The sequence below is a fragment of the Pelodiscus sinensis genome, chromosome 22, assembly GCF_049634645.1.
Source record: "Pelodiscus sinensis isolate JC-2024 chromosome 22, ASM4963464v1, whole genome shotgun sequence".
In the NCBI taxonomy this organism is placed as follows: Eukaryota; Metazoa; Chordata; order Testudines; family Trionychidae; genus Pelodiscus; species Pelodiscus sinensis.
The window spans coordinates 7184280-7205326 of NC_134732.1; the positions used below are offsets into that span (position 1 = coordinate 7184280).

The following is a 21047-nucleotide window of genomic DNA, read 5'->3' on the forward strand; positions in this document are numbered from 1 at the left end:
TTTTCCCAAATACGTCTTGAGTGAATGACCCTTTGTGACTAGTGTGCAGGAAAGGCATGAACTTGGTCTGGCAGGTGACTTGGGTTATGATAGGTGCCCTGAGAGCAAACAATGCTACCCCGGCGGAGACCTCTTGCCATACACATACCAGTTGCAATCTCAGCAGAAAGGGTCAGGATTAAAGGGATCATGCATCATCTTCTCCCTTTTCACCCCAGGCCAGATTGATTTCAGGAGTCATAGGACTTAAGTCCTGATCATCTGTTGGACCTCCGGTGTGTCACCGGCTTCTAAATACCATCTAGCCATTTCTACACCAGACCTGACAACCACAATTAGACCAAAGTATTACAGCCTTCAAGGAACTAAATTAGAATAATAAGTACGTTGTAAAGATTGAGAAGAGGCAGGACTATGCCTCTGCTTGGGTAGGACACCTCAGAACTACCCTTGTATAGCCCTGCTTCTGGCTCTTCATGCAGCAAATTAATGCCTCCCGGGTCATTCTAGGCCAGGGCTACTCAATACGCAGCCCGTGGGCCACATGTGGCCTGTTTGTTTGCAGCCCACGGGGCGGTTTGGGTTTGTGCAGGGCTCAGCATGGCCCGCAGGTGGGATTCTTTGAACATGGTCTCCACTGGGAACACGCTCCACAACGGCGAGTCAATATAATGGTCTTCTGTTGATATGCGTTTTAGTAGTTAGATCCCTGGACTGTCATTGCTCATTAAAAGTGCTGTCATATGGATGAAAATGGGGTAAATGTTGCATTTTATTAATAGCAGCAGAACTGACTTAAATGGGGCCTAAGTGTTGTGTTGTCTTGCATTAATCTTTGTATTCATGCCCGCCAGTGTGAAAGAAGCTATTTGCATATATTTGCATAAATATTTGCATGTACATTCAGCCACACTTAAGTTGTGGCCCTCGGCAAGCACTGTGAGTATCACTGTGGCTCCTGGGGCTTCCAAAGCTGAGTAGCCCTGATCTAGGCCTTGTGTCTGTCCTAGTGAGGCAATGATGCTAGCAAACCAGCAGATGGCATCATCCATCCCAAGTTTAGCAGCACCCTTGGCCCAGCCTGTTGAGCTCCTGGCACTAGCACGCAGCTTGCAGAGCAGCTGCTGGTGGCTGGGTTTATTTCAAAGTGGCTTGGAGCTGCACCAGGGACTGTAGCCTCCCCTGCACAGCACAGGTATGTTCTGCAGGGCGTGTGGCACTCACGGGGCAGGCAGACGGGCCCTGCCCTTTGGAACGGACATTGCCTGCTCCGTGTTTAGCTGGTCAGATCCTGGAGAAAGGCTCTGCCTTGCATGTGCAATGCTTGGCATGGCCAGGCGGGGTCCATGTGCAGCAGCAGCTGCCTGATTAGTTGCCTTTGGGCCTTGTTCTGCTGCTGTATGTTCTGCCAGCCATTAATACTTCACAGGCCCCACCGTTGCCTGGGCCAGGCCCGTCTCCTCTCCTGGAGCCATCGACATCGTGCCAGGTGGGAGGAAAATGCTCCCCAGCCAGAAGTGCCAGGCGAGAGCATTTTATCCTTGGCTGCAAAATGGGTGTAAAAGGCCCCGGAGTGGGCAGGCTGGCCACAGTGCTTGGCACTGGCTGGTGCTGTCTGAGAAGGGCGGAACAGGAGTGGGGGAGGCACAATGTGGTGTGGGGGCCAAGATGAGCAGCTGTAGCTAGAGTGGATTGTGGGTTTTGAGTTGGGGAACGGGGGATCCTTATGATGATCTAGTCTGACCTCCTGCACGGCGCAGGCCTGAGAAACCCACTCAGTCCCAACCCTTCCCTAGCCATCCGGGGAATGCAAAGGGGTTGTACTGGTAGCCTCACTTACAGGTGGAGAAACTGAGGCACAGAATGGTTACAGCAACTTGCCCAAGAGCAGGCAGGTCAGTGGCAGAGCTGGGATCACAGACAAGGTCTCCTGGTTTCCAGCTATGGATGTAAAATCCTGTTTAATTGGTTAACTGGCAGGTGGGGGGGAGGTGTGTGTGCAGTCTCTCCAGCCTGTCTGTACCGCCCTCCCCTCCACCCACTGCTGGGCTGTCTGGTCAGAGCAGGCCCTACCTGCGGTGGGCCCCTTGGGGGCCTGGAGCAGCCCCTTGCCCGCAGCAGCAGGGGAGCTGCTCCAGCCTCCACCAGTTAACCTGAACCACCAGTTAACCTCACTTAAATATTCATCCCTAGTTCCGGCCATGAGCTCTAACCTCTAGGCCAAGCTTCCTGTCAGTGCTGCCAGATGGCAGAGTCACACAGCCAGGCCAGGGGCACCATTAATCCAGAGATATGGCCCGGGAAGTGGAGGAGGAGCCCTTAGCTTCTGGAGAGGGAACCATGTCACCAGCCCTGCACAGAGGTCAAAGACAACAGAGCAGAGCCTTTGTGCAGTGGTCTTTCTATATAGAGAGAGCCCTCCCATGAGCCACGGTTACTCCCGTGTCCCTTAATGTGCAGTTTTTCCTCTACCCTGAAGGTCCCCCCCCCCCCGCCGTCCCTACCTCTGGCTAATGTCCCAGGTCAACAGACCATGTCAATAGTGTCAAAACAAACTCCCTTTGGGCGGATGTTGGCCCTATCTGTCCTTCCCTCAAATCTGGGGGACACGGAGAAGGTTTGGGGTGTCTCAGGACCCACTTCCCCGGGAGGAAAACTGGACTTGGCAGAATTCAAGTTTTATCTGGATCATCTCAATGGATAATATCAATGCTTATCTATAAGCATTTGAGTGATTTTTAAGTTTTCACAGTTGCACAGAACGGTGGGGTGTAAGTCTTATATTTTTCTGTCTTCAGCTGTTGAAATTCTCACAGTTGCGAGGAGATGCAGGGCTCAGGCGGTAATTAGTTAATGACAGCTGAGATTTAAGAAGTTAAAGGGCTTTATCATCTAAACCCAAACTGTCAGCGTCCCATGTCACAACGCACAACGTAAAGCTCCTTATATCAAACTCCAGTGAGATCCAAACCGCCTCTGACTTTGCCTAGCTGTACGTTTGGATTACTATAGATGGAAACGTATTTTCCTGGGTTTGGGTGTCTAGAGTGAAATCGACATTTACTGACATTTACTCCCAGAAATCTGCCTCCAAGCCCCCCACGGCCACCCCCAGAGAGCACCAAGCTTAGTTAGGGTTAGGCCCCTGGTAGTGCAGTGGGTGGGTTAATGGAGGACCCAGGTGTGGTAGCTCCAGGGGAAGGCTGTTGTGTGCTAATGCAATGGGAAATTTGCTCCTTTGCTGTCCCCACTTGCAGGCTGGGGGAGAGTTATTTGAAGGCAGGCCCAGAGGGGGGATGGGAAAGGGGGATGCAGAGAGCTGGGGAATGGCATTGAGCATTGTCTGCCATGAGTGGTGCTTTGAGAGGACATTCATTCCTCCTGGAGCAGGGGCGTTTCTCCTCCTCGCTCCCAGCGCTGCCCTGGGCAGCCCTTCTCTCTAACCCTGCTGGGCTGGCAGAGGGGCCGTGCTGGGAGCGCAAGTGGCGGCTGCCATCACTCATCAGGGCACTTTTGCAGCTGTCACCCGTGGTGCTGTCAAGGCCCCCGCGATGGCACTTGTTAGCCTTGTTAATGAGCACTTTCTCCCAGGGACCATTATTAACACAGGAGACTCGCTTAACTCCATGGCTCGTCTCCTGCTGACACCAGTCGCAGAGCTGCCAGTGCTACGTCAGGGCTTATTAAGATGAGAGAAGGGCTGGGTGGGAAATTTCCATCGCAACAAACTTTCCAATCCAAAATGAGGGCAAAACTTGGAGGGAATTTTGAGCCCCCCGGGTTTCTGCTTCTTGATTTCTTTCACGGGGGAGTCTGGTTTTGGGGTCACCTTTTTGCTGAGCAGGAGGAAAGATTTGGGCGTCTTTGCAGGATCTCTGTATTCTCTATACATCTGAGCTTGGGTGGAGTTTGGCTCCAGTGAGCAGGTGGCTAAGAGAAGGGAATCCTGGTGCAGCCCACCATGCACTCTCACTCCGTGCAAAGCCTCAAGGTCCCTGAATGTTTTTAAAGGACCAGTCACTTTCAGGAAGAGAGACCCTCCCTGGATTGCCTATGAAGAGCTCACTCTGCCAAGTGCATCTATGGAAAACTGTATCCTTGTGCTCTGTAGGTAGCCCCTTGCCCAAATGCACTATCTTGGCCAAAGCAGGATGGTGCTGCCCTCATCTCATCTGGATGATCCATTTCATGTCTGTCTTCCATGAGCCATCCTGTGTCTCCATGTTAGATCGCGTGATTGATTCAGCTCATTGCAGGGAAAAGAGCCCGTTGGGCGGTTTGAATCCTGTTTGTCAGGGCCAGTTCCCCAAGTGCATCGCTCTCCCCTTGCACTAGCTCAGTTGGGTGTGAGAGCCACCTCTGCCAATGGTGAGCCTGGCCTGTCTCGGCCACTCCCTCTGCCTTGTGCAGCTCTGCGCATAGTTTCATAGTCACCCACACAGCAGCTGAAAGACTTGCAATGCCCACAGTAAAAGGATAAACGTGCAGCAGAGGCGGGAATGCGTTGCAGCCTTGCAGCAATGAATTCCTTAGGTGAGGCAGTGATGGAGTGATAGCATGAGCGAATTGTCAGCTGGGGGCTGTATGGGAGGGTTTGTGGGTCACAGACCAGGTCTTAGTACAAACCTCAGCTGGTTTGGGAAAAGCATGAATGGATCTGCTGGTCTGCTGGTTCCCAAGGCTACCAGGCCTTGGACCAATGCAAGCAACACCAGTCAGCCCACTGTAATGGAGTGGAATTTCCCACCCGGTCAGGTAGCCTGATCTGGCTCCTGACCTTTCTTCGAAGTGGAGTCTCTGGGATTCAGTAAAGTTTGGGAGGACGGGTGTGTGGGCTGTGGTTTCCCATGACTCATTTCAGCAGGGGCAAGAAGCAGAGGCTGAATCACATGGTAGAAATGCCTTTCTGTCCATCCACCGCAGGAGCTGGGGGGAGGGGGGTGGGACTGCTGGGCAGGATGTTAAAATGGGAAGGTGTCTGGTCCACTTCCTACAACAAAGAGGCTTCACCAAACCTTTGCTGAAGCACCCGCAATCCCTAAGCTGACCCCTGTGGTTTGCTGTTAGAAGATCCCCAGGGCTGCGCTCCTGGGCACTCTCTGGGCTGTCTCAAGGACACTCAGCAGCTGTATGATTAGCAGCTGCCTCCTTTCAAAGCAGGGTCACCAGGCTGTGCCATGCTGTGCAAGGACATGCTGGCCAGTCCCCTGCTGCATGGTGACCATAGAGATGACAAATCCCCAGCGCAGGAGGCAGCCAGGACTCTCTGGTCCACATTGAGCAGTGTCAGCTGAGACCTGAGGGCCCAGGCGTAGGCCTCTCTGGGCTGCCCTGGTCTCCTCGGGGGAGGGACTGGCCAGGAGTGCCCGGTGGGAGCAGGGAAGCCCTGTGCTCCTTTGGGACCAGCAAGGCCCTACCCCTGGCTGATTCCTTCTTGGCTCCTTCACTCCTCTCAGCCTGAAGCGGGTTGGGAAGCTTGCGGTGCTGTGTGCTATGGCCACACGATGGCACTGCATGGCCACTCAAATGCCTGGGTACCGCTGCCCCCCTTTGTCTGGCAGGATCAAGCTTCTTAACCCTTGGTAGGCGGGGAGGTTGCGGCAGCTCGGGCTGAGGTTCCTGGGGAGGGGAGGGAGCGAGGGGCACAGAGCTGAGGGTGGCCTGGAACTGGAGGCAGATGAGTTGCTAGCGCAGTGACGACAGAGCCGGGGCCCTTCACGCTGCCCGTCCTGCTCTGCATTGGGGCGCAGGGCGGATTTTCACAGCGAGGTGGGGGGTTAGGGTGGCCGGCATTCCAATTGGAGAGCCGGGCTCTGGGGTGCAGGGGCCACTGAGGCAGGATGTTTGAGGGAGAGCCGTGCTCTGGGGTGCAGGGGCCACTGAGGCAGGATGTTTGAGGGAGAGCCGAGCTCTGGGCTGAAGGGGCCACTGAGGCAGGATGTTTGAGGGAGAGCCGGGCTCTGGGCTGCAGGGGCCACTGAGGCAGGATGTTTGAGGGAGAGCCGTGCTCTGAAGATGGAGGGGTGACTGGAGCAGGATGGGGGAGAGAGCCGCACTCCAGGAAGGGGACAAAGGAGGCTGAGAAGGGCTCCGGCAGTGAGAGCAGCCACCAGCTGGGCTCCTCATAGGTTGTACACTTCAGGGTCCCTCCCCCTGGGGACTGGTGGGTGCAGGGCAGCTCCTGATGCTCCTACAGTTCCAGCAGCCTCTGCATTTCATGCCCTCTTGGTGGTGGAACAGAAGCTGATTACAGAGAGTTACTCAGGTAACTGGACTTCTGATGTACTGGGCTCTGCCAGTTCCCCTTTTTGACCAAAAAAATCCAGTAAAAAACCAGACACCTGGCAACCCCAATGTGGATGCATCAGTGCAGCCGTGCCCAGTTGCACCTGGCTTCTTTTCACAGGCATAGCGGGTTCATACTAGAGGTGGAGGAATATTTTCGCTGATGGGGTGGGTGTGTGTGTGTCCATGCCACGTGCGCCAAGTTGTGCCAGACTTGTTTTTACAGGCTGAGCCGGTGTGGATGTTAGTGTCAGGCGAGAGGAGACTCTTTTCACTGACAGTGTGTGGGTGGACAGGCGCAGCAGTGGGTCCCCAGCAGCTTCTCACAGGGGTTGGTAGTTGGAGACAGGTCCGTTCTCTCTCCTCTGCAGCTGTGTCTACACTACAAGTTTTCTCAGCAAAAAATATGCTAACGAGGGACTCATTTGCATATTTTCTGCCAATCCATTTTTTGTGCTAGGGGTTTTTGTGCAAAAACAAGCAGTGTGAATGTGTTCTTTTTGCGCAAAACCCTCTTTTTCCGCAAGATCCTTATGCCCCAAAAAAGGAGGCACACTGATCTTGTGGAAAAAGGGATTTTTGCACAAAAAGAACACATTCACACTGCTTGCTTTTGTACAAGAACCTCTAATGCAAAAACAGATAGGCAGAAAATATGCAAATGAGATTGCAATTCATGCATATGAGTCCCTTATTAGCATATTTTTTGCTGAAAAAACTCGTAGTGTAGACATAACCTGAGAGAGGAAACAGGTTTGGAACTGCAACAGAAAGTTAACTTAGTGATAACTAAGCTAGGTATAAACCGGCTCAGATACGTGTACATGTGTTGCAGCCTCACTCCTGACTGCAGTGTAACTTTGCCTGTAGAGAGGTGGAGGCAGAGAATTGGTGCATTATTAGGTGCCCTTTTCCCCAGCTCTGTTCCGCCTCTTGCATGCGGCTCTGAGAGGAAGATCTGTTTGCTATTAAATACAGTTGATTGATTTTTCTCTTTCTTCTTTTGTGCTTGTTTATTTTAATATAAATAGATTTTTTTTAAACCAAAGTGATGCTGATATGTTTTGTTCCCCCCCCTTCTCTCCGCCCCAGCAGTGGATGGTTCTGATGGTTATTGTAATGGTTTTAATTTGTTTTCTGCTTGTCCTGCTGTGCTGAAATGCGAGGGACAATCTTTTGAGAAGTTGATTTTTCTATTAGTTTGGAGCGAGATAAGGTTGGGGTGGAGATACGGAGGTTGGAGGAGTGGAGTCAGGCTGGATGTGTGTTACCATTGACTAGCTTATTCTTGCCAGGGTGCAAGAGGTGGGTTAAGAAAATCGCAGTGTGCACCACCTACTCAGTTACTGTTAGAAAACTATCACGATTTTTTTCACCGTTTCTGCAGCATAACAGCGAAGAGCAGCATGCAACTTCAGGCATTGCAGCTTTCTGGGGCTGGCAGTGGATCAGAATAGCACCTCATCCCAGGGGATCTCAAAGTAAGGTTCTGGCCATTTGTTAGGGTAGGCAGAACATCATTGTTATGGCCATTTCACTGATGGGGAAACCAAGGCACAGATCAGGCTGGTGACTCACCCAGATTAGCTCAGGTGAGTAGCACAGGGAGGAGGAGAAGGCAGGAGCTCTGATTTCTGTTTCATAAAAGGAAGGCTGGTCCAGGGATTAGGGCATGAGCCTGGGATTTGAGAGAGCTAGGTCTAGATCTCTGCTCTGCCACGGACCTTGTGTGTGGCCTTGGGCAAGTCACTGTGTGCCTCAGTGCCCCTTCGGTGAGATGGGGATAGCAGCCCTGCCCTATCTTGTGATGGTGTTCTGAGGATAAGTGCAGCCTTATAATATGTTCAGCTACATAGGAACAGTGACTGTGTAGGTACATACTTTAAATCATTTGCCCAGCTTTAATACATAGGGAGTGCTGCTGCCTAGTGGCAGCTGCAGGCAGGGAAGAAAGAAAATACTCAAAAATAAGGGCTGACAGTTGTGGGCTGTAGCCCTCAGTGTGCTGGGATTGGCACAGAGACTTGCCAGGCGCTGCCATGGGTGAGCCACTCAAGGCCTGTGGGATGGGGGGGAAATGGGGTGACAGCTGCATTCCGGCACTGGGAGCCTTTTGAATTTTTTAAAATAAAATTGAAGGAAGTAGCAAAACAAAAAGGGAAACAACAATCCAAAACATTTCAACTGCCTTTTTGGAATGTTTTCCCCTCCATGAATAATTTGGCAAAATCGACGTGAATTTGCAAAATATTCAGGGTGGGCCACCCAATCTGCATTGTTTGCCAAAAAAGTGTTTCTCCCCTCACCCCCCACCCCCAACATTGCCCAGCTTTCCTGGGCACTAACCAATCACCAGACTCTTGGGGAAATGGGCCACTTTTTTGAGGCCTAGGTGGGAACAACTGAGCTCTGCAGAATCTGATCCTCTATCCATATGCATGGAATTTTTAAAGTTTTTTTTTTCTTAAAGGGACAGTTCTTTTGTTCTGGGCTGCGGTGGTTTCTGGGGTGAGGGTAGGAGGTGCCTTCGGTGTGTGTGTGAAGATAATTGCTTTGCTAAATTATTTCTCCCTTTTAAAAATATATATATATATAAGTTGGCTGCTGTACAGTTTACATTTCCTGCTGTGGCAACAAATACTTTAATTAACAGAGAGGAAACAAACAAAAATGAAAAAGCCTCTATGAAAATAAACCTGGGCCTAGCACCTGCTGGTGGAGCGATGGAGAAAGGGACAGGCTTTTCCCCAGGCAGCGGTAGCTTGCTTGATTTTTTTTTAAATTGTTTTGCTAACTACTAGGAAGCAGCCTCTGCTGAACACATAGGTTCTTGAGAGCTATGGAGCTCAGTTGCTCTGAAGCGAGGACAGACTTCTTGACCTGTCTGACCTCTACGTGCTGGGGAACCATAGATGTGTTGAAGTCACCGGGTGTGGGACTGAGCATTGAGTCTACTGCCGGACCGCATTGCTAGAGAGCTCAATAAGGCTTTGAGCCACAGAGGCACGGCTGAGTTAGTCCTTCTCTGAGGCTGTGATTCACTGGCCCCTTTCTGCTGAGACTGGGGAATGGTGTGTTCTGCTCGGGGCACGGCATTGCTGGAAAGGTCTCCCCAAACCAAAATGGCAGCAAAACTGGTCAGCGTGGGGAGGAGGAAAGAGAGGGGCTTTGGCTTGACGGAGATGAAAACAGCTAGTCCTGAATCCTGTCAGGAGCTGCCTGCAGCACAGAAGAGCGAGGAATCACTTTGGGTGCAAAGCATCCCAGCTAGCAGAGACTTCGATTGTAAATCTCTTGGGGAAGGGACGGTCTTTGTCCTGGGTTGTACAGCACCTAACACCGGGAGGCCCTGATCCAGGGCTGGAGCTGTCCTGCGACTATTAATAATCAGTGGGGAATATGTAGGGTGGGCGATGGTACTGCCTCCCAGTCACGCAAGTGACCGATCATCTTCCATCAGCCATGGCCACGTTGCCGTGGGCAACCCCCACCCGCCTGTCCAGTTCCCCCCACCAGCCCCATTCCCGCCAACCCCCTCTCGGCCAGCCCTGCTTCCCGCCAGCTGGTCCCATTTTCCCCCTCCTCCCCCCGCCCTCCGATCTCCCCCGGTCAGCCCCACTCCCCTCCCGGCCAGTCCCATCCCCCCATTCTGAGATCACACGTGTCTGGTATTTTTTTAAAACCCATCCGGTAATCCTACTCACCAGGCCGGTACAGAGAGTGCTGGCTTTGTGGTCCAGGTCACTCTCTGGGGGAGAGAACAGCTGGGGTTTCCAGACCCTTCCCCTGGGTCAGCCCCTCTCCCCCGCTGGGTTCTTCTCACAGCACGTGGATGGGAACTGGACAGGCGGGTGGGGGTTGCCCACGGCAACGTGGCCATGGCTGATGGAAGATGATCGGTCACTTGCGTGACTGGGAGGCAGTACCATCGCCCACCCTACACATTGGCTGGCGGGGAGCAGGGGTGACCCAGGTGCACGCAGATCCTGGGGTGCTGCCAGTCCCACACACGGTCCCGGCAGGACGCACAAGTGAGTCCGGCCCCGGGGATTCCGTCGCCCCCCGCTCTCCCTCCACTGTGTAGCTACTTACTGCCTGGCTGGTAGACATGCTCATGCAGCGTGAGCGTGTCTACCAGCCAGGCAGTACGCAATACTGATACTCATAATAATAATAAAACTTACTTAATTAGAAAATACTGGACATTTATATGTCCGGTATTTTCTCAATTTGTTTCCCGGACAGAAAGCTCAAATAACGGACTGTCTGGTTCAAAACTGGACGCCTGGTAACCACAATCCGCATCGCGGGGGGACAGACGCCCTTGCTATGATACAGTCAGTGGTGCAGGTGCATGGCCAGGCTGGCTGCCTGAGTACCTATGGTTTGGGTGGGTTTATGCTCAAGCAGCAGCTCATCCCACCACTGCAGATGCCTTGGTGATTTTCACTTGTTACCCGTACAGCTGCATGAGCAGGGAATTTCACCTCCCAGCTGCAGTGTAGATGCACCCTGTACAGAAAGCTTGGGGCATACACCATCCATGCTGAGCCGGACAGTTAATCCCATCTTGGCAGAGTCTGAGTCCTGTTGTCCCTCTAGGTATCATTTTCCTCTTCTGCGCTAATATTCTCTTCCAGCCTGACTAGCTACTCTGAGATCCTGGAACCAGGAAACTACTGCACATGCAAGATACAAGACGGTTGAAAGATATTTCCACCAACTCTGAATCTCACCAGCTTCCCCTTCCCTCCCCATCACTGGCTGAGCACCGGGAGTATTTTCAGGAGGAGCCCCTGATCTAGCGAGTCTCATGGTGCATTGTGCAACTTAACTTCCTTGGAGGGCGTTGAACCTGGGATGTGTCTTGAGAAGCTCGAGTCTCTGCTGCTTGAACTAAAGGACCCAGCTCTCCTAGCACAAAGGCTCTTTGCACACAAGCTATAGATCATAGCGATATCTGGATCCCAGCAAGGAGGCGCCTGGCCTGCAGGATCGGAGTGCCTGAGACAGTTCTGGCGTGAGGAGAGTCAGGGCTCTGTTGTAGCTAGACCTGAGGGACAGAGGCTGCTCTGAGAGGTGGCTGTGGTGGAGTGAGAAGGTGAAGGGCCAAAGGCTCCTCCTTACTCAGCCTTATGCCTGCTTGCTGTCGAGACAGAGAGGTACGATTCCGCTACTCCTCCTTCTGCTTCATCTTGCAGAAGGCTGCAGGCGCGGGAGATGGAGACGAGTCCAGTCTGTGCCACATTGAGAGACCTGGGAGCTTCTCAGCAAACCCATGCAGGTGCTGGCACTGGTCAGGTGTCATCAGGAGCCTCATTTGAGGTCAGTGACAACCGGTCTGGTCTGCAGCCCTTGGGGATGTTACAGAAGAAGGGAAAACCCTGTTTGGCGGGTTGATTCCCCTCCGCCCCCTTAATTCTCCTTTGTTTGTTTAAATGAGCAACGTTGATCCGTGACTGAGCAATAACGAAACAGATGCTCCATCTTCATGGCGTTCAGAGCAATCTTAGCTGGAGCCAAGAGGCACAACTCAGATCAATTAGTGGGGGCTGCTTGCCCATCCCCCTGCTGCAATACTGTGCAGGCTCCAGGCAAGGAGGCATGTAACATTCCTTCCCTGAAACTGTTAGCTCGACGCCTTCCAGAGCACACACCCCTCTGCACCTGGGCCAGACTGAAGCCCCATTGGCAGGAGAAGTGCAAGAGGCTGAGAGTCAGAACTCCCCTACTGCAGGGAGCGCCCCAGGCTCCCCGGGGAGGAGGTGCACCTGTGTCCTCGCTCCTAAGGTTGCCACCAGAAAAGGTGGCTAGTGCCCCCATTGTGGCCTGGGAGAGCGGCAGGTGCGACAATTGAAGAGTCTTTTGGTTGGCCACTGGGCAGCGTGGGAAGAACTGGTTTTACCTCAGATAATCAGCCTCGTGAGGCCCCGTTCCAGTCGCCGCGGGGGGGATGGATAGAGGCCGCCTTCTCCTGCTGCGCTTGAGTTTGTATCACCTGCTCAGCGGGGCTAATTAGGTGATCGGCATCAGATGGGGAAGCAGCGCTCTTCCTTCCTGCGCGGTCCCTCAAAGAGAGGGAGTGCATTATCCCTGCTTTACCAACCCGAGCGCGTGCGTGTCTGCCTGAGCCGCTTCGCTGTCCCTGTATAATTAAGGCTGTCAGTCAAGCTCCGAGGCCTGAACCTGCAAACTGCGGCTTGCCGGGATTGCTCACTGGGCTGCGTTGCTTTACAGGCCGAGGCGCCATGCTCTCTGCGCTTTGGATGGAATTAGTATTATTGTCGGAGGAGCTAACTTTAGGGCAACAGAGAGAAAAATTCAGCCGTTGGCGGGGTTTAGATAATGCTTGTTGGTGACTTTCTCTTCCACTGTGGCATTTTAGGGTAGCTCTTAAAAGCAACGTCCCCTCCCAATCTGCCTTCCCTTTCCCTATCATGTGTGGAACAGCACAAAGCAAAAGGGAGGAGGATGAGTCTTTCGGCCCAGCCTTTCTTCCATTTCCTTGGGGATTGCAGCAGGGGATAAAGCCGAGTAAGGTGTGTCCCAGAGGCCAGCGGAGCTAGACACACCCATTACCTGGAATGCCGGGCCAGCATGGCCAGGGCGCGCAGGCAGCTGTCCCATGTTTCCTTGAGAAGTATCCCTGCCAACCGCTGAGTGCAAAGTCTAATGTCACGCTTCACCAATTTTTTTGAGCGATGAATTGATGGGTCTTCTCTGTTGGTTTTCTTTGTGCCTTTGCAGGCAGGGAAGGTAGGAGCTGCCGATATGAACCTTGAGGGGCTGGTGTGCTCCAAATTGCAGTGCAGATTCATCTTCGTCTTTCTCAGGAAGCTGTGGAGAGTGCTGAGGCTTCTGCTGAGTGTGGGTAAGAGAGCTTGATCTGACACTGAGTCCTGACACCCCGTGCCCTGCCCCGCTTGTTATTTGCATGTGGTCACCAGGAGCAAAGCCCCACTGCTCTATATAGTGATTGACAGCCCGTGCCCTGAAGAGCTTGCATTTTCAGTAGACAGGAGGGTGGCAAAGGGCCAGAAGGGATGAGGGAGGTGAGTGACGGGGATGGTCACAGGAGAGGTGTGATGGGAATGACTATGTGGAGAACTGGGCAGGGCTTAGCCAGGGTCTGGGCCATGGGCTGGAGTGTGCAGCCCACATCCACGCTGCGGAACATTCAGTCCCACTACTTCTCCCTGTGGCTGCAGGGGTCCCCGTGCACGGGTCGGTCTGGGTGCCCAGCACGAGAGAGCTCAGCAGTGTGGCCCTGCCGTGCAGCTACAGGTTGGACCTCCTTGGTCTGGCACCCTCAGGACCTGACCAGTCCTGAATGAGGGGATTTGCCAGACCAGAGGAGTCCCCTCCTTTCATGGCCCATGCTGCCCCACTGCCCCCAAGCTAGGGCTCCAGCCTGCTCCCACTCATGCCCCAGTCCCCTCGGGAGTTAGCTGCTGCCGGGGCCAGAGGGCTGGGTCAGAGCTCCCTGGCTGCTGCTGGGGCTAGAGCTTCCCGGCTGCTGGAACCAGAGCAGGGCTGTGGCCAGACCTCTGCCGCTGGGGCTGGAGTTTCACAGCTGGGGCCAGGGCCAGAGCTAGAGTTCCCTGGCTGCCGCTGGGGTCCGAGCTCCCTGGCCACTGCGGCTAGAACTCTCTGCCTTGCCACCCTCTCCTCCCCCCCCGACATGGGGCTCCTGACTGAGTTGCTGGTCACCCCCCACCGTGCTCCTGCCCCACGGCCAGACCTCCCTGTTCCTGGGCATTGTGGTCCGGGAACATCCGTGGTTCTGGTGTAGGGAGGCACAACCTGCAGTCAAGTTTGCACCTGCACAGCAGCTCGGCCACAACAGCATATTTCTCAGCCAGTCGTTCTTTTCCAAACCAAGCAGCCCATCTTGCGAAGACTTCCTAGCATTTACTACTGCAGTCAGTGACAGCGGAGCTACACCCAGTAGTAACCATCACTCCTGGTAGTAATCCTTTGCATTGCAATCATCAGGTGCCTAGTAATACAGCAGCTCTTGGGTAGGACTATGTATGTAGTTGGATCTAGGCTATTTTTAGAAAATTGAGTCACTTTAACTGTATTTGCCTGAGCGGTGGGAAAGAATAGCTTCTGTGTTGTTTTTTTAAATGTGAAAACCTCTTGTATTGTTTCCCACACTTACTGCAAAACAATCAGGTGGAATTTCACCGTGTTCTCCCTTCCTCCCAAAATGTTTGCTTTTGTGCTGTGAAAGAATGTGGATAATTTTAGTCCAAGCTGTAACTTTTTTCAAAATTGTGAGCACCTGAAAACTGCAGCTTAGACTGTGCAGTAGCCATGATCCCTGTTCAGTGGAGACCTGTACTTATGAGGAGCTTTCTGCTGGATGGGTTGGAGTGTGTGTGTGTGTGTGTGTGTGTGTGTGGGTGGATGGTAGGGTGACTAGATAAAAGTGTGAAAAATCAGGACAGGAGTGGGGTGGTAATGGGCGTAAAAGCCCCAACTATGAGGTCTGTCCCTAAAAAATTGGGACATCTGGTCACCCTACTAGATGGGTGGGTGGGCCAATGGAATCCACCAGGGGACTGGTGCTTGGGAACCCGTTCCACAAAGTGAGGCAGTCCTATTTTAATTAGAAGGTTTGTCTTTGGAAAATCATTGCTAAAAATGCAACCATCAGACCCTAAGTTTGAAAGCAGTGCACAGTGGTTGGATGACTATTGTGATGTTTGGCAAGGGGCATTATGAGAAAAGTCAAAATAAAATCCTTTGTTTTACAGTCAAAAGTATGTCAACTAATAGCTTTTAAATCTGAAAATCAATATTTCACTTGATTCATTTGGAGATGATACACGGCTAGCTTGGTAAAGATTCCTGGAGGGATTTTGCTTGACAGAAGGCTGGCTGTGTTGTCAAAAATGTAGATGTTTTTACATGTAAGATCAGTGAAGGTCGAGGGTGAAATCCTAGCTTCCTCACGGAAATCAATGACAAAACTCGCATTGACTTCCACCGAACCAGGATTTCATTTGTATTTTTCTTGTGGATTTCCCATGTCATGAGAGTCAGGGTGGTGACACACATGCACTTTCAGACAAGTTTTCCCCAAAAGGCCTCTGGGTTTTGGTGCAATACTCCCCCCTCCCTTTCAAGCCTGTGTCTCAGTGGTGTGTTCTTGTTTTCCTTCTGTGTTCATCACTTTAGTAGCCTCTGTGATATCCTGGTACCTTCCCAGTGGACTTCAGCCGTTCTCCTGGAAATCAGGCCTTGGGTGGGTAAATCTGGGCACCAGTTCCTCCAGATTCGGCATATTAGCTGAAGAACACCTGTGCTAGGCCACTGAGCTGATGTAACAGTCACTCCAGACGACCTCCTCCAGAAATGGCCTTAGTGTCTTTGCTACCCTCTATCCAAATGCAACTGACTCTTGGCCACCACGAGCAAACAGTGAGGCCCGGCCCATGACCATGGACCATGTCCACTAGGCCTTTTCCCTGATGTCTTTGCCTGTGTTTCACAGTTCCCCTTGCCAACTGCCGTGTGTGTGTGTGTGCGGGGGGGGGGTGTTCTGTTGTGGAGGACATGTTGCTTGGTGTCCGGGCTGATCCCCAATCTGGCATTCCAAATGCAGTAGATGGGGGCCCACAAGAAACCTAGACTACCTTGCCTCTCTAGGCTCTGTATGCAAATTCTCCCCAGTGTCACAGATGCACAGGCTCTGAGAGAGAGAGAGAGAGAGAGAGAGAGAGAGAGAGAGAGAGAGAAGCTGCCACCATCAAGTGATTTACTGTAAAAAGAAAATAGGGGGAACACTTAAATTCCACCCCCAGAGGTACCCTAAAGAGCTTGGGGTGGGGGGAGAAAACCAAGCTGCCGTCTTTGGTTGCTGACTGCTCAGGCTAGGCAGGCAGACACATAAACACAGAGCCCCTGTTCCTTTCCAGGACACAAGAATCAAATCATCATCTTAGAAAGGTGATTTTATTAAGAAAACAAAATATCTACTTGATAACACATACTTGATAGTTACCTGTTACAGAGCAACTAAGTAAAACAAATTTAAAATACAGAGAAAATCTCTGTGGCAAATCTCAGGGTATGTCTACACTACAAAGTTAATTCAAACTAACAGCCATTAGTTTGAATTAACTTTAATAGTGGCTATACATGCAAACCGCTGTTTCAAATTTAATTCCAAATAGCGGAGCGCTTAATTCGAACTAGGTAAACCTCATTCTACGAGGAGTAACACCTAGTTCGAATTAAGTAGTTCGAATTAAGGGCGGTGTAGCCACTTAATTCAAACTAGCTGGAGGCTAGCCCTTCCCAGGTTGCCCTGGTGGCCACTCTGAGCCAAACCAGGAAAACTCTTCTGTCCCACTCCCAGCCCCGGAGCCCTTAAAAGGGAACGGTCTGCCCACGGTGCCTGTGCCAGTTGCAAGCCTGCCAGCATCCAGCCAGCAGACCCTGCACTTGGCACAGGATGAGCCAGCCACCCGCTGCCACCCAGCCCTCCACCTCTTCTCAGGACCAGGCTGGGAGCTCCCAGGAGCCTGCCTGGGGCCACAAGAGGTGGGGAGGCCTCCAATGTCCACGATCTCTGCACTAGGCACAGATACGCGGCTGTCTACAGCTGCATGGCTCCCAACCTGGCCACCAGAGGCCACATGCAGACCCAGGAGCAGGTCCGCTACAAAATAAAGGACCTGTAGCAGGCCTACTCCAGGGCCTTCCAACCAGGGGCCGACCCAGAAGCCTGCCCTCACTTTGAGGCCCTGGACAGCATCCTGGGGGCTCACACAGTCCATGCCCCCCGGGTGGTGGTCGACCCTGAGGCAGAAACAGAGGAAGAGGAGGACACCGAGAGCCAGGAGCCTGCAAAGAGCCTACCCAGGACCCCCCCAAGTCATCCCACAGAGCACATCTGCTGTGTCGTCTGAGGCCGGGGAGGACTCCACATGTGAGTGCCATCATGGTCCCCTTATGTGTATGGGGGTGTGTGTGTGGAGAGGGAGCCCAGGGACCATGCGCCTGGGCCTTGCCCATCATGGAGCAGCAGCTGGGTGTCATGCAGGGGTCCTGGCCCGTTCCCCACATGTCGACCTTGTCTTGCAAAGGGGGGTGGGTTTCACCCACTGTGTCCCCAGGGAGAACTGACCACTGCTCTTGTTTCAGCACAGCCGCAGCACCTGGAACTGCAGGGCCAGCAGGCACTCCCACAACTAGGTGGAGTACCAGCAGCGGCACCTGCAGCTACTGGGGCACCAGCTCCGCACCCAGGAGCACTGGGTCCGGGAGGACCTGCGGCTGCAGCAGCAGAGCTTGGAGGCGCTGGAGAATCAGGGCCATACCCTCTGAGGTCACCTCCAGACCCTGGTGGACAGGTTCCTGCCTCCTCCTGCTCCAGCCCCTGCGGCTGCCCCAGCTCTTGCTCCTCCTTCTACCCCTGTTCCCCCTCCCACTTCCTCTGCCTCGCCCCCCGTGCCTCCTGCCCGACCCTCCACACCCACTCCCCCGCAATGCCCCCGCATCCGCAGTGCTGCGAGACAGGAGAGCCAGCAAGACCCCAACCCTGAGCTTTCCCTTCCCTTCCTCCCCCTTCCAGCTCCCTCCTCCCAGGTTTCCCCCCTCCCCTCTCTCACCCTTATTCCTCCCTCCCCCCACCCAGTTACGTAAAATAAAAGAGATTTTTGTTGTCAAAACAGGTGTCTCTATTTGACATTAGGAAGGGGGGTTAGGGAGGGGAAAGAGGAAGGAGGTGAGGGTGCAAGAAGGCCCCAGTGGGGTATGCAGGGAGAGTTTAGTCCTCATCCACATGGAAGCTCTCCCAGAGGGCTTCCTAGATCTGGATGGACCCCCGCTGGGCCTCCCGGATGGCGACGCTGCGGGGCTGAGCGTAGTGGCCAGCCATGCGCTTAGCCTCAGCCATCCAGACTGGCAGGAAAGCCTCCCCCTTCCTCTCACACAAATTGTGCAGCACACGACATGCTGCCACCACAGGAGGGATATTGTGCTTGGCGAGGTCGAGGCGGGTAAGGAGGCATCGGAATCGGGCTTCCAGGTGTCCGAAGGCCCCCTCCACCACGATGGGGGCCCTGGTGAGCCTGGCATTGAAGGCCTGCCAGGGGGGGTTGAGGTGTCCCATGTAGGGCTTCATTAGCTAGGGCTGTAGGGGGTAGACCGCATCCCCCACCACATGGGCATGTCCCCGTCCCCAACCCTGATGTGGTGGTCGGGGAAGAAGGTTCAGGCGTGCAGCCTCCGGCACATGGAGGAGTTCCGGAACACCCTGGCGTCATGTGCCTTGCCGGATCAGCCCACATTAATGTCCGTGAACTGGTCCCGGTGGTCAGACACGGCCTGCAGGATGACGGAGAAGTAACTCTTGTGGTTGATATACTGGGAGGCCTGGCGTTCCATGGCACGGATGGGGATGTGCATCCCGTTGATGGCCCCCCTGCAGTTGGGGAAGCCGAGGGTGCCGAACCCCTGGATGACCACGTCTGGGTCGGTGAGGCGGACCACCCTGTGGAGCAGCACACTGTTGATGGCCTTGACCACCTGCAGAGAGGCACACCAAACTGCAAATCACTGGAGTGCCCGGGTGGCTGGGAGTGTTCGTTCCCTTGCACTGCTCCCACTCCTGGAAGCAACCCCCGCTGCGATCCTGGCCACCGCAGGCGGCGTGTAGTACGGCCAGGACAGACCGAACTCTCCCATGCGGGGCACTTTTGCCTTTCATCCCCCCACCCCCGTTTTCCCTGGGGCAGCCCCCCCGCTCTCCCAGCCCAGTGGCCGGTGAGTGTCATACCTGCATGAGCACTGCTCTGATGGTGGATCTCTCCACGCTGAACTGGTTCCCGATGGATCGGTAGCTGTCTGGGGTGGAGAGCTTCCACAGGGCGATGGCCACATGCTTCTGGAGGGGGATGGCGGGCATCATGCGAGTGTCCCAGCACCGCAGAGCAGGGGTGAGCCACTCGCAGAGCTCCAGGAAGGTGTCCTTCTTCATCCTGAAGTTCTGGGTCCACTGTTGGTCTCCCCAGCGCTCCAGGACGATGCGGTCCCACCAGTCGCTGCTGGTGTCCACACGCCAGATGCGGCGGGGCACGCTGGCATCCGGGTGCTGCTGCGGCTCCTCCACGGCCCCCAGGGAGGCCAGGGGGAGGGGCAGGGGGCTGATGTGAACCAGATGATGCTGGCAGACTTGCAGCAGCAAGTCCAAAAACTGGAGCAGAATGCCCAGGGCGAGCTCTGGCTCCATGGTGCCAACTGCGGCGGCATCCCCAATGGGAACCACCGACGGCAGAGAGGGTAACGCTTTACCTCAGCGAGGTAGGCAAGCAAACGAAAAAGCTGAGAACCGGCTGTCTAGGGGGGTTTCTTTAAGCATGAGCCTCAGATAGCCTCAGACAGCAGCCACACAAAGCAACTACTGACCTGATGCCCTGCTGGAACCAGTTTCAGCTGCCCTTAAATGTGACCCAGCGTCCAATCAGTGTGGATGCACTATTTTGAATTAGCAAAATGCTAATTCGAATTAGTTTTTGGGTCTAGATGCGTTATTTCAAATTAGCTTATTTCGAATTAACTAATTTGAAATAAGTTAGTTCGAATTAGCACTGTAGTGTAGACATACCCTCAGATAGTGAATGGGGAGGGAAGGCTGGGTTCACACAGAGAAGTTCAAACTTAACAACCAAAATAAAGAAAAAAATGCCCGGATCGTGACTAGATACACTTTTCCCTTTACTCATGATCCACGCTGATCCATATTTCCTGGTCCCCATTCACTCGCATGTCCAATACTTCTTATAGGCATGGTCATTCTGATTACGGCATCTGCTCCCTCCAGCCCTTAACTGAGAATCACACAAAGGAAGAGCAGACCAGGTATCTAAAGCCAATTCAGATTTCAGCAGTGTATCCCATTGGTTCTTCTGGTTCCTTCCCAACATCCTTGTGAGCTACTTGAGGAGCATGGCAGGCTCATTTCCTATCCTGGGGACATGGCAGGGCCTGTTACAAACACACAGGCTGAGGTGCAGCTTTCCCTATTAGCTCTCACCTGTTCTGGAGCTTATTGTGGATGGGGAGTATTGGGGCTGGCAGGCACCTGGGAGTCAGCGTCTCGCCCTCCGACTTTCCGTAGGTCCCTTTGTGTGCGCCCTTCATGCTTGTCAGGCCCCAGGCTCAGCTTTTTACAAGAGGGAGCCATGCAATCCCATGGATCTGAGACTGGGCCTGTGGGCTCCAGCACCGCCTGTTTGCCACTGAGAGCTTACAGCGAGTCCGAATGGGTTCACACCCCCGCAGAGACAGCTACCCCTCCAGGGAGCCAAGCCTAAGCCAGAATCGTAGAGGCAGAAGCAGCTGTCCAATGCTGCACGCTCTCCTAGAACTCATCTTGGCTCACTCTCTGTCTGCCTGATGTGTCCAGTGTCTCGGTGTCCCCGTCTTTTCAGCAGCTGCCTTAAGACACCCTGTTGTGTGGATGAGACAGGCAGAGAGAGCAGGGCGCGGCGAAGACAAATCCTTTGCCAGCTCTTCCCAGCAGAGGGCACACTCAGGGTTGCGGATGTAACTCAAGGCTGCTCTCTGTAGTGCACGGTGCGCGTGGGGGTGGGGGCGCTCAGGGCCAGCACTTCTGGGTTCTGGTCCAGGCCCTGCAAGGGATGCTGCACTTAAAGCCGGGGGCTGGGAGTCAGGGCTCAGGGGTCCTCTCTCTAGTTCTGCTGCTGACTCTGTGCAGGGTGTGGCCACTTAACCGAGGACAAGTC

At 53.7% G+C, this 21047-nt stretch overlaps 1 protein-coding gene across 4 annotated transcripts in view; it reads left to right on the top strand.

Moving 5' to 3' along the window:
* The first annotated feature begins 1067 nt into the window (after positions 1–1067).
* LOC102449364 (CMP-N-acetylneuraminate-beta-galactosamide-alpha-2,3-sialyltransferase 4-like) overlaps positions 1068–21047 on the top strand; it is a 31832-nt gene continuing 11852 nt past the window's right edge. Inside the window, exons 1-3 of one of the 4 annotated variants that reach the window (XM_075905126.1) lie at positions 1089–1195; positions 11487–11610; positions 13033–13156. In XM_075905126.1, the coding sequence (XP_075761241.1) occupies positions 11506–11610; positions 13033–13156 (229 nt within the window). In that variant the 5' untranslated portion in view covers positions 1089–1195; positions 11487–11505. 4 annotated transcript variants of the gene reach the window in all.